This window comes from Schistocerca piceifrons, chromosome 2, assembly GCF_021461385.2.
Source record: "Schistocerca piceifrons isolate TAMUIC-IGC-003096 chromosome 2, iqSchPice1.1, whole genome shotgun sequence".
NCBI lineage: Eukaryota > Metazoa > Arthropoda > Insecta > Orthoptera > Acrididae > Schistocerca > Schistocerca piceifrons.
The window spans coordinates 735,898,957-735,912,374 of record NC_060139.1 but is presented as its reverse complement, the minus strand read 5'-3'; the positions used below and the strand labels follow the sequence as shown (position 1 = coordinate 735,912,374).

Below are 13,418 nucleotides of genomic sequence, written 5' to 3'. Positions count from 1 at the left end.
TTTAAGGAGAAGTATTGGTCAACAAGTGCCCAAGAAAAGTTAATATCTGATTTGTGGGACCCAAAGTATTATAACAATACATGGGGTACGATGAGAAAATATTTTGACTGGAATTTAACAAGGACAAAATATTTAGATGAACCCATAGAGGGAGAGGGATTGGTAAGAATTTTGATAAGGCGATTACCCACTTATGATAGGAAAAACATATTATGTAGCGGGTGGAAGACAGTAGATGAATTATTACCTTTTGTAGATGCACTTGATGCAATAAATAAAGACTGAAATGAGAACATGCATCAAAATGAGAACTAGAGAAGGAATAATAATAATAATAATAATAATAATAATAATAATAATAATAGCAATAGCAATTTTAAAAGACTTGAAACTAATTTGGCTAGAGTACACTGGTATAGTTGGAATAGTGGTAATGATAATTATCAAAAAAGACATCCACTTTCGAATATAGGCCCAGTAACTACACAAGAATTTGTACCTAGTAATAATAGAGATCAAAATGGAAATGGTATATCTCGATTCAGTAACCAGCCAGTAATGAGGAAAACGTTGTGCTATCTGGATCCAGGGCCAGGGCCCAGGTTGTGGAAATACATTAGAAGGCCTACCTCATAATAAATATGCTTACTTTACACATAAAGTACCAACAAAAGAATGATTACTACTTGAGGAACCTGGCGTAGTTACAATTAATCTACAACCGATTATAGTTGGAAAAGCAGAAGATTTTGAAGTCGATATATTTATTGATTCTGGTAGTGAAGTGTCACTTATTTCTAGTGGATTCTTTAATATATTTAGAACTAAACATAACTTACCACTATTACCAGTAACAGGAGTATGCATAGTAGGTATTATGGGAACAAAGAGCAAACATGAGACTCAGGTAAACTTCAACATTGGGAATGTCCCATTTTGTCAGTCACTTTTAGTGGTGGATAACAATAGGGAGGTATTATTTGGCCTAGATCGGCTGTCAGAATTTAACGTCATATTGAATTTTGAAGAGAGTTGTCTTTATTTTGGATTAAGTGAGGATAAATATTGTGCTAAGTTTATAACAGACAGTTATATTGATAAACAAACAACTAATCACCAGCGTTTACGATTAACAGTGACAGCGCAATTGTCACCAGAGATGGAAAACGCAGGTCATGCATCACATCGAGCTGACATAAAAAATAAAGTGAATGAATCCCCAATATTAACCAATGACCAAAAATCAGATTTAACCAAAATCCTATTAGAATATGAAATGGTATTTTCTGATAGTCCTGGTAGTATTAGTGACTATGTATGTAAATTTAAGATCAAAGATGATACTCAATTTTTTTGTAAGTCATAGCCGATACCAGTAAGCTTAAGGGTAGCGGTTAAGGAGGAGATCAGTAAAATGATTGGCAATAAAATAATAGAACACAGTACGAGTGTTATAAATAATCCTTTGGTAGTAATGAAAAAGGCTACAGGAGGTGTGCGGCTAGTACTGGACGCTTGCACCCTAAATAAACATATAGAAACTGAAAGAGATGAACCTATTAACATCGATGAGTTACTATCCAAATTTGAGAAAGTACAGTATTTTAGCTCGATGGACCTGACTGCTGGGTATTGGCAAATCCTGTTACATCCACATTCAAGGAAATATACAGCATTTCTGGGTATTGGCAGATCCTGTTACATCCACATTCAAGGAAATAGACAGCATTTCTATTTGATGGGAAATCCTATTATTTTAATGTATTACCATTTGGACTAAATATCTCGGTATCAGTATTCATACATGCGTTAGACAAAGCATTAAGAAGAGCATTATTAAAGGATTTAATCATATATGTAGATGATATACTGATAATATCACCCACCTGGGACATGCATTGCCTGACCTTGAGGAAAACCCTAAAAAGATTTAAGGAAAGAGTTATCACAATAAAATTGTCTAAATCACACTTTGCAAGGCAAGAGCTAAAATTTTTGGGACACATCATAGGTGTACAAGGAATTAAGCCTGATCCAGAATGTATAGAGGCTATGAAGGAGTGTCCACCACCTAGAAACATAAGACAATTGAAGGGATTTCTTGGAATGGAGGGTATTACAGATGCTATATACAAAGTCAAGAGTTAAACGACCCTCGACTTTTGCGTTTTTTACGGAAGGGAAAACTACGGAGTTGGGACCAAGAGGCACATAATGCATTTGAAAGTGTTAAGTGGGCACTATCAGAACCACTGATACTGCACCATCCAGTGATGGGTCAACCATTTTAGATTTCAACTGATGTATCAGACTATGGTATAGTCGCAGAACTTTTCCAAGGCGCATGAGGTTTAGAAAGTACAGACCATAGGTCAATAGCTTTTGTTAGCCAGAGTCTCAACAAACATAAATTGAATTATACAGCCACAGAAAAACGAATTATTGGCCATAGTATGGAGTATACAAAAATTCCAAACACTGATATGGAGGTCCAAATTATATCTCTATACAGATCACCAGGCTCTGTCATTTTTAATGAATAGTCGATTACTAATAGTATATTGATGCAGCGGATGTTGTTTCTTCACGAATATGACATTAAAATCCAGTATATAAAGGGTTCTGAGAATACTGTACCCGATGCTTTGTCTCGGCTACCAGTAGGCATAAAAGAACTAAAATTTACAAAAGGACCTAGCGTAATATTTGTGATTAATTTTTTAATGTTGTAATATCCACTTAACAAGGTGCAAGAATTGGTTCAGAAAATAACAAATAACATCCAACATGATCCTTATTTTACAGATATATTCGCTGTGTGTGTTAGGAAGTCATTGCCTCCTAATCAAGATGGATAGTGGAAGATTATAGGACATAATTTGTTCTGGAGAGACAATAAGACAACCCAACATTGGCATTTATGCATACCGAATTTAGTAGAGGACGAATTAGTGTGGTGCATTCATAAGGGGTATGGACATTTCGGTATGAAGAAATGTATTTCACACATGAATAAGTTCTATTACTTTAAAAAGCTAGGACATAGAATAGCATCGGTCATCAAAACTTGTCAGAAGATAAAAGAGGATAACACTCATGTTAAATATAAAATGTATCCAATTATTCCTAAAGCATTACATGGTCTAACAGCTTTCTTTGGACCAATTCCAAAAGGAAAGGGAGGGCCGGCTTACATTTTTGTCCTCACAGAATGTTGGTCGAAGTATGTTAAGTTGTACCCTATTAAGAAAGCAAACACACCAATGGTAATACACTGTTTACAACAATACTTTCTCGAGGTAGGAAAACCAAAAGGGTCCCTTTCCGACAATGGACCACAGTTCACTGGTAACGAATTTAAAGAATTTCTAGCTTGGGAAAATATTCGTCAAATATTAATCTCCAACTATAATCCATCTTCTAACCCATGTGAAGGGGTTATGAAAGAAATTGGGAAATTATGCCGCACATGCTGCTATAAAGAACATATGTCATGGGCAACAAAAATTAGAGACTTTGAGCTTATTTTAAATGAATTACCACATTTACCAACTGGACTAACACCTTTGGAAGTAATCGGTAAACCCTTTCTAGGTGAACCTCTTATTAAATGCTTTACTTGACCAGAACAACCTACTACTGATTACCAACTGAATCAAACGATAGTTGCTAAGAACTTAGTTAAGAGAGCACGACAATGAGTAAGTAAACATAACGAGAAGGCTATCGAACCCAGCTTTTAGTGAAGGGAAAAAAGGGCATATAGGCAGACCAAAGAGAGGTTGACCTAAACTGTGTGAGCAGGGACACCAAGGAAGGGATTGACCAGTACCATAGAATATAGGAGAAAGGTTACCTGTAGATTCAACCCATAAGTAAGGGATAAGTACTGTTCCTAAGGGACAAAGGGCGGCATAGTGATAGAAATCACGTATTTGGTAGGAATTATTCTGGTAAGTTTGAATTCGTAATGCCTCTAGCATTATTAAGATTTATGGATGTTGGAAAGATCAGGCTCATAAATTTCTCCAGTGTTCCTCCAGACAACAGAAAGCTGTATAGGATAGTACTAGTCCGTATGAACAAAGGAAGGAGTAGCATGAGGATTAAGGGTAAAGGATAAAATGTTTAAGGGTCCATTACACCTGTAATTTACGAGTGGAATTGAAAGAGAGTGCTTATCCTGTGAAGTTCAAGAATTTATGAAAAATACATATATATATCTAGAATTATGGAGTAACTGAATGTCTCAGAGAGGTGGATTGTTATTAAGTATGATGTCAATGTACATATTGAATATGTATAAAATATCAAGTGTTCGAGCTAAGGGGAGGGATAAGTAGTGCCTCGAGAATTTCGATGCAAATTCTAGAGACCCTCCGCTTTCCACCATCTCGAACACCCAATATTTTATGTATGAGCGTGAGAAACGTGAGAATGTGTCTACCTTGCACCGGTTTTCTTTGTGCACAGGGTGGATGTATGTCAACAGAATGCCACAAGATGGACGGTTGATCAATGCGGGCAAGTGGTTGTCGCGCTCACTACAGAACTTACATGCCCAGCACTAGGAGCAAGCGCGCCTTACATCGTGATGGTGCTACATCAGTCATTATTGTGAACAGTTGAATTATGTAAAAGAAAAGAAAAGAAACTTTTGACTTACTTACTTACTGACTCTCTAGAGTTGAAGAGGGTGGAGTTGCGAGAACCTTGAGAGATTTATGGAACTGTATTTATTGTAAAAGTAATTAATAGTTTCTGATGGACCACGAATCATTGGACTTACGAAATATGATTCATTTATGAGAAAACTGTTATGTGCTGTTCTGTTCGTGGAAGTGAAATATAGTAGGGTTGATTTGAAAGTATCCTGAGTGCGCAATCATTTTAAGAGTAGAGAAGATTCCTCCAAACAGCATCATATCTTCAGAGAAGAAGTTGGGCAGATTGTCGCAGCCGACTATCCCGAGAAGAAGATCGGCAAAGCACCTCCAAGTAAGTCCAATGATGAATGGGACATGTGAGTCTTGCACATCAGCACCACATTGCTTCCTCTAGTCACTGAAAACTGCCAGAATACATGTACCATTTTGATAACACATGAAGTTACACTGCACAATTAATCTACTGATAAGAAATATTGAGTGAATAACCATCAATTTGCTGGGATACAGTAAGTTTTTTGTATCATCTGCAACATTCAATTTTTATGACATGTCTTCAAACTGATCAGTACAAATACACAAAAAAAATGGCACTTTTATAATCTGATCCCCCCCCCCTCCCCCCCCCCCCCCCCCCCCCCTGTTGTTGCCCCTGCCCAAACATACATTTCCGTGGATGCCCTTGACTGTTACTATTCTTAAATCCTGAGTTCTTGCAGCACATTACATTAATGAAATGAATCAAAACAAGACAAAATGAGACACCAGTGCATGTAAACAGAAGCTGTGGATGCAGCTTCTTTCTTGCATAGTAGGACACTAAAGAACAAAAACTACAGGTGAGCAGAGAATATCTCGAGCTCACCTTTACAACAGATTTTTTTTTTTTTATTTCAATACTATGAGTGTCTCATCCCATTCCTCTCTTTTATAAATAATCATGTTTAACACAAAATTAAATACAGATAATGATATGGAGATTGTTATAAAATACAAATCTGTATCATTTTAAGCACTGTAACATATAATTAATACCAATTCACATCTGCTTTACAGTCTCAAATGACATCAACTTTTCATATTAATAAAAAAGCAGTTATATTACCTGGATACTCTCTGTCTCCCTATGTCATTCATAAATGTTACTATCAAACCCGTCCGTAATAGGTTTCTACATACTGTTCTAGACTGTAGTTTTGACATGCCCATTATTGCAGCAAGCTCTAGCTGACTAACACCTTGTGGACCAGCTGCTTCAACTGCATAGTAAGCTTGGCTGAGTAATGGCCGGTCTAGCACTTGATCAACATTCCCTGGTGATACTGTGTAAATACAGAGAACAAAAATTTTCATGACAACAATCTTATGCATAGCTTGTGTTAAAAAAAAGGGCAATAAATTGGAGATGCTGTACCACATTAGGTTCAGCATAGATATGTAAAACTGTCAATGCAAAGTACAAACACTGAACTGATGGTCTTATAGCACCTTATATAGATCTTTTTGGTTTCATTACCAATCTCTTTTCCATTATACAAAACACATATTCCACTGAGTGAATCTGAACTTTGTATGAAAATGTTTAGAAGTTGTCAAGGGCTACTTGCTAAATGTCCGACTATTTTCATACAATGTACCACTAGCCCCTAGTGGCCTGTTGCAAAATAATTTGTTAATTTTGTTGTCACAATCACCTATGCGACTTGTGAGTGAGCAGTGCACAGCACGTGCCACCTAACAGGATATAAACTCCATAAAAATTGAGCCTCTCTTACCATCGCATCAATGTTTACAAAAATAATGAAGCTGATGAAAGACTCATTCCAATGTGGAGAATACATAGTTTAATAAATAGTCAGTTTGGCTCAGGGGGTCATCAGGAAACCATTTTATTAACCCCCTGAGTGGGCACATCTATGTATAAAGAGCACCAATCACAAAAAAACATTGCCTGTACCATTCCACTGCTGTTCTACAATTTTGAACCCATATCTATTCCTTTATTACTGATTTAGCTAAAAACAGTTACACAACCACATGAGCTGCTGCAATATAAAATAAAAGGTGAGCATGGTGAGAAACACCTTTACGACCCATCCAAGAAAATGGCCCAGATTTTGAGTTAGCGGAACAATCCCACACTGAGGCAGTTATCTACAAGATAATTAGTAGTCAAATAAGTGGTTGGCAAGGATCTGATGCAACTGCGCAGTTTAATATTTCAAGTAGGTAATTAGTGTGGGGTAACACTTGTACGCTGCAAACAGAGTGATATAATGGAATTTTATTTTATCACTGTTTAATTGAGCAGTGATATAGCTCATATAATGTGAATTTATTTTATTGTTCTTTAGTTAAACTCGGATCAAACTGTGATTTTGCTCATACATGTTTACCTTGGCAACATAAAATTGCTGTTCTTTACACGTGTACAAAGTGCGTAGTGCATACTTCAGTTATGAAAAACAGTATGTCTCCTTGAGGTTTAAAGTAGCATTTTAACTGATCGTATATTTATACAGGCTGTTCCAAAATACTTTTACAATCTTATGGGACAGGTTGCTCACACCAAAACAAGGAACAGATTATCTAAACATACAGCTGTAAATCTTTCATTTTGAGTTGTCAATAAAAGTTTACATTCAATGGCTTTCCAGCCTACAACTTCACTTATTACGCTCCCATCTGACTCATTGTATCCTGGATGGCATTGTGCTGCCAGGGCAGCTTGTTTACCTTCTTCTTTCACCTGCCTTCAATGTGCTCATAGTGTGCATTTACTACAGACAGTGAGTTAACTGACAGTGTTCCATTCAAATATGGCAGGATATTCATTTTGTGAGCTGGCAGATGTGACTTTTATGTATGATCGCACAAACTGTAGTGCTCATGAGGCTGCACAGCAGTATTAGTTGGTGTTTCCAGACTGAAGACAGCCGAGTCATCCATCCTTTGGTAATGTGTACTGTTGCATTGCAGAGAAAGGATCCATGGCACCAAAGACTATGGCCCCAGGAAGACAGCATGTCGCTTGTATGTCTGTCCAGAAAGACCACGCTCTATGGGCTTTCAAAGAAGAGCCAGTTATTGCTGCAAGACAAGTGGACCTAGAATGCGGTACAGCACAAAGTTCAGCATATAATGTACTTCACGAGCAACTCGTCTATTTGTATCATCTCCAACATGAGTAGGGCCTTAGCATGCTGATAACCCACCAAAGGAGAACTTTTTTGGAGGTTCATGGTACAAACTACCAATCTGTTGTTTGTCTCTTCAGTTTTGTTTACAGATAAGGCAATGTTTGGAAGAGGTGGAATAACTAACTTCCTCAACTAACATATATGGGCCAATTGCAATCCTCATGCTACAGAACAGGCTAGACATCAGCAGCAGTTGTGTGTATGAGTTGGAATTGTAGGTGGCTGCGTTGTAGGGACATGTGTTCTCCCAGTATGCTGTCAACAAGGACTTTATTCAGAACACCCTTCAAGACCTACCAGGCGATGTGCCCCTCCAAATAAGAAGAAACATATGGTTCATGATGCACCTCTAGCATGTTTTAATCTCAGTGTTCGAGTTGCACTGCCTGGTATCTACCATGACCAATAGATAGGTAGAGGTGGACCAGTTCTGTGGTTTGCACATTCCCCCGACCTCAATCCTTTGAATTATTATCTTTGAGGGCATCTTAAACAATTGGTCTATGCAGCAGACCACCCTGATGCAGAAACTCTTTACCAATGTGTCATGGGAAGACTGCAAAACCATTCAAAACCATCAATGAGTATTTGAAAAGGTGCGACAGTTGATAATTCGAAGCATACAAATAAACCTTAGAAGGAAGAGGAGGACCTTTCAAGTATTTAGTACGCATTTGTTTATTGATGTCCTCCAATCACCTAAATTTGTAAACTTTCATTAATAACTCTAAAATGAAGGATTTTTGGGCATATATTTATACGAACTTTTTTTCTCATTTTGTTGTAAGGAATCTGCCCACAAAATTTGAAAAAGTATTTTGAAATACATACAGATTTCAGTGAATGCTTGGAAGCTCACCACTGATCTTTGAATACAGCTGGTTAGGAACTGAGTTTCGATAGCTAGCCAAGAGCCAATCTCAGAGAAGATGAAATGTAAGATTAGGCTAGCAAATATGGTAAGTAAAAAGTATCTCATGTTGCAATTGCTTAAAGATGCCTACAGTATTTATATCACCTGTGTACAACCAAATGACAGATAATGTGAACCATACAAATAAACTTTGCTGGATGCTGACTGGCCACTGTTTGAAATACGCCATTAATTCTTCATTACGTGCTGAAGCATGTATTCTTTCTGCATAATTCTCTGCTTCATATTTACTGGTGTATGTTTGATAATACAGGAAGAGAACATAGTCAGGTACAGAGCAAATACTGTCAAAAATAAGAAACTACAAACATTTAGTGATTAGTGATATTATAAATATACAAGGTGATCAGAAAGAGACTGAAAAGCTTGTAAGGATGCGAGAAACAATTATTAAGAAAAAATTTGATACATTGCATCATTTTTGAGTTAGTTAGCATTGAAGTTAGCCAGTCAAATCATTGCGCACATACATTCAAGTGACCCCCAAGAGATGGTGTCGCCAAACTTGTTCTTCGTTTGGTTTCCTAAAACCGAACTAAAGACTAGTGCAAATTGGATATGGGACGCTACTAATGGTCAATCCAAGGCTGAGTTGTCTTGTGCGCTATTGTCTATGCTAAAGGAACAAGTGACACTAACTGTATCTGGTGGCGCCACTTGCTGTTGAATGCACAATGGCCTGATTGGCTAACTTCAATGCTAATTAACTTGGAAATGGCACAACACATCAATTTTTTCCCTTAACAATTAATTCTAAGCACAACCTACCCTGCAAACCCTCATAAGCTTTTCACACTGTTTCTGACCACCCCTTACAATAAATCAAATGGACTTATTTTTACCCAAGGCATACTCACAGTATTAACCTAACCACCAAATATTAACCACAAAATACAGAATTTTATGATTCAAAATACCTGTGTTACTATCTTCTGGTTCCTCAAATTCATCGTCTTTTGCCCAGAGGTCTTGCACATTCATATCTGGATCTATCAATTGGATTACTCGTATAGTTTTCTCCTTATCATTATTTTTGAGTTTCCATTCACTTGGTTTTGCATCCGGATGTAAAGCACGGTAAGGGATTCTCTTAAATGACACAGAAAATAAATATATTTTGATGACAAGCTTTTTCATTCTGTACAGCTGCAAACAGTGCAAGTAATTAGAAACGAGTTTAAATTTCAAGAAATAGTGATGCAAACGGCACACTGATTATTAGTGAGACGGTTACATCACTTATGTTACATAAAGACCTGATATAACAGTATTATTAGTTCTGTGAAATGAAATGCCGCACCTATGGAACATTAATACTGAACAAGTAATATACCAAAAAGCCTGGCTATTTTAAAAGAAAGCCATTCCAAGTACTTTTTGAGAACCAGTGAATGGAAAAAACCTCTATAAATGAATACTACATTCATTCTTCTCAATACATTTACTTTTGTGGCTGCTCATTGTGGTGTGTACACTCCTGTGCACACATAAGGTGTAGAAACCCAGAGCAACTAAATAAAAGAAAAGTTGGCACTGGACAAGGTGGTGTCTAGTACAGTTCATGCAAAATAATATGGCCGGTAGGTGCGCCATCAGCAGGGCATGCTTTGGGAGAGCAGTAGTGCAGAGGGGGGGGGGGGGGGGGGGGTGGGGGGGGGGGGGGGGGCTGTTTGCTGTTCTAAAACCGGAGCCTATTTTCACTTTTTTTTGCTAATATTAAGTGGTGACTCTCCACACCACCAAGTTTCATGGTGACCATACAAAAAGATCTGTCCTCGTCTGCTTTGGTGAGTATCTAAAACTAATCTGCTGAAAATGCAACAAAAGCAACGGCTTATTTTCACCTGGTTTGCTAACAATTTGTAACTTTCAGAGAAGTGTCATTAACAGCGAATTTTGAGTAAAGGCTACACATTTCTCTTGTTACCATGTTAGAATTCTGCTTCTTTGCCAAAACACAGTGGAGTTTACACATGTCACTTCACTAACACGTTGTGCAGATGCAAGTGCGAGACAATTCTCAAACAGTGGATTATTAAGTTTATTAAGCATGTAACTGAAGAAAAGTAAGGCCAGTAGCTTGTGAAAAAGCACATCCTCAGTACAAAAATAAATGTATAATGCCTTTGCTTATGTTGTTCCAAACCCCATAGCATTTCTCATTTCACAGCTGAAGATGGCCCTCAAAAATTACATACTTTCATCGAAAAAATTATAGTTAGTGGAATAACATGGTAGATAATGAAGTTTTGCATAATAACCCTATGACATAATACTCTCCTCTTTCAGTGCTATCATTTGCCAAAATCTCATTTCGATATCGCAATCAATTTATGAAACATGGGAATGTTGTGGACATTTCACTCTGACTTTATTGTTGGCGCACTTGGTTGCAAATAAATATGCTACATCAGATCAATTTTCTCGAGATTGGTGACAGATAGAGAACTCCATCCAAGTCAACAGAAAAATTCAGTATGCTAGCTAAATTTCATACACAGCAAAATAATATATAATATGCACCAAATGCAAAATCATAGCAACCCCTATTGTTGCAAACTTTTTTGAATTTGGCACAGTGTCTTACTTCTATGCAAATATCACTGATGGGCCATGTCATGAAGCTGATATATAAAGATATAAGTAATGCAGAAATGAAATTTTTTACTGAATGGTTTCCATAAAATTGTTTGAGAAAGATTGCAGAATGTGTGCCTCAATTCTGTCATTGCAGACTGGCTGAAGGAGGGAAACACTATTGGCCTCCCCCTTCTGAAAACATGAACGAACTCGCCCAGTGCTTTGGACAAAAATTGTGTCACTGCTTCGGCCAGTGTATTCCGGATGGACTCCACAGAGATGTCTCTAGTGTGTTGGAAGTACGGCATAGTGGAAGATATATGACTCCAGCTTTTTTTATATGGTGCACTTTAGTGAGTGGTCAAAGTCTGATGAGAACAGTGAATCCTTATAGATATTCTTGCTTGGTAAAACAGAAAATTTAGAGTAGTTTAACTGAACAGAGTTGACGTAACTTAGAGTAGTTTAACCGAACAGAGTTGACGTAAGAGAGAGAGAGAGAGAGAGAGAGAGAGAGAGAGAGAGAGAGAGTGTGTGTGTGTGTGTGTGTTTGTGTGTGTGTGTGGGCGCACGCACGGGCACGCACACACAGAGAATACTTAAAAAGACAGACTTTTAAAGCAAAACATCTAATATGTACTGCAGTATTTTGTATTGTATGTCATTTTGAAAGGTTTGAAAGTTTTGTACCTATTTGTACAGTATGCTTATGTTCTTCATTAAAGTTGAAATTACAGTTTTAGGATTACGGTACATTAATATACAGTATAGGCCTACTGTACTTCACTGTTAGTTGCATAGCACAAAAATTCACATGCAATGGAAAGAAACAACCACTTAAATGAACTGTTGTTGGCAGTGTAGCTTTGTTTGGAATGGCGAGTCAGTGGGTGGGGAACCAACTCCTGGCCAGGCATTCATCTCTTGGCGCTAACTGCAGCCCAGCACATTCTTGCCTTGTATTGTTTCCATGAGTAAAGTCTTTCTGGAGCCATTTCAGATAACACAGGTTTTGGTTGAGCCGAGTTCAATTAACTGGGGTTATACTGTAATTTAAATTCCATATTTTAGAGTTCCACTTTTGAGTAATATGAGGAAGTGCTAATGTTATTGAAAGAGTACAAAAACTTGTTTGAAATGATAGAAATTAAGTACACTATGCCTAAGCAAAGATTACACCTGGGTCATGAAATACAGCCAACCACATTATTGAACACTGTGTGAGGCAGGTAGTTATTCTGGAACTTGGTGCAAGTGGAAGATTAGGAAGTAGTAATAGATTTTCACAATCAGGATTTCTGTTAGTCACAGAGAATTAATACAAATTTATTAGGAATGAAGGCCTCGTGAGAGTACTGGCAAAATATGACAAGACAATATAAATACTGTAAAGTTAAAATAAACTGTTCCATTATTCCTCATTCATATTTTTTCTACTGTTTGCACATAGTTCTTATTATTCTTCATAACTGACTGTAAAGGGTGTGTTTGGTAACATTTAGGTCAAAAACATGATAGTTTCACACTGGGACACACTTCGCTTGGTCAAACTCTAGAGGAGAAGTTTGGTGATAGAATAGCAGCAGAAATAAACTCCTACTGGAGAACAAAAAGGTGAATACTCCTATTTAAAAGATCTGACTAAAAATTGGGTTGTCAGCCACCTCATTCTACCTTCATCATCATCTTTAAAATTTTCCCCATAAACTTTGGTATGCAAACATATTCACAGTCAAAACATGCAGCTCACCTCTCACTCCCACAACCACCCCTAACGGTAATTCACTCACACCCACTAGTCCATCACTGTAAGCCGCTCATATCCGTCCAATCCCACTTACCCATTCTAGTCACTTATTCAGCCCAACTCATTGTAATTACCTCTTTGTGTCTCTATAACTCTCACTGTCTCACAGCCACAGTTTCCTACATTCTGTCCTACCAGCATCTCTCACTGTCACTGTATCTCTCTTGCTCTCTCTCACTGCTACTACCTCATTCATTCCTCCAGCTGTTGCAATCTCTTCTCACTGTCAC

General features: G+C 37.5%; 1 protein-coding gene across 1 annotated transcript in view; it reads right to left on the bottom strand.

The window, feature by feature from the left end:
• The window catches only part of LOC124775806 (general transcription factor 3C polypeptide 1), a 354,943-nt gene that overhangs the window by 241,041 nt on the left and 100,484 nt on the right, over nt 1–13,418 (bottom strand). Inside the window, 2 exon segments of the mRNA XM_047250637.1 lie at nt 5,773–5,989; nt 9,719–9,890. Of these exon segments, the coding sequence (XP_047106593.1) occupies nt 5,773–5,989; nt 9,719–9,890 (389 nt within the window).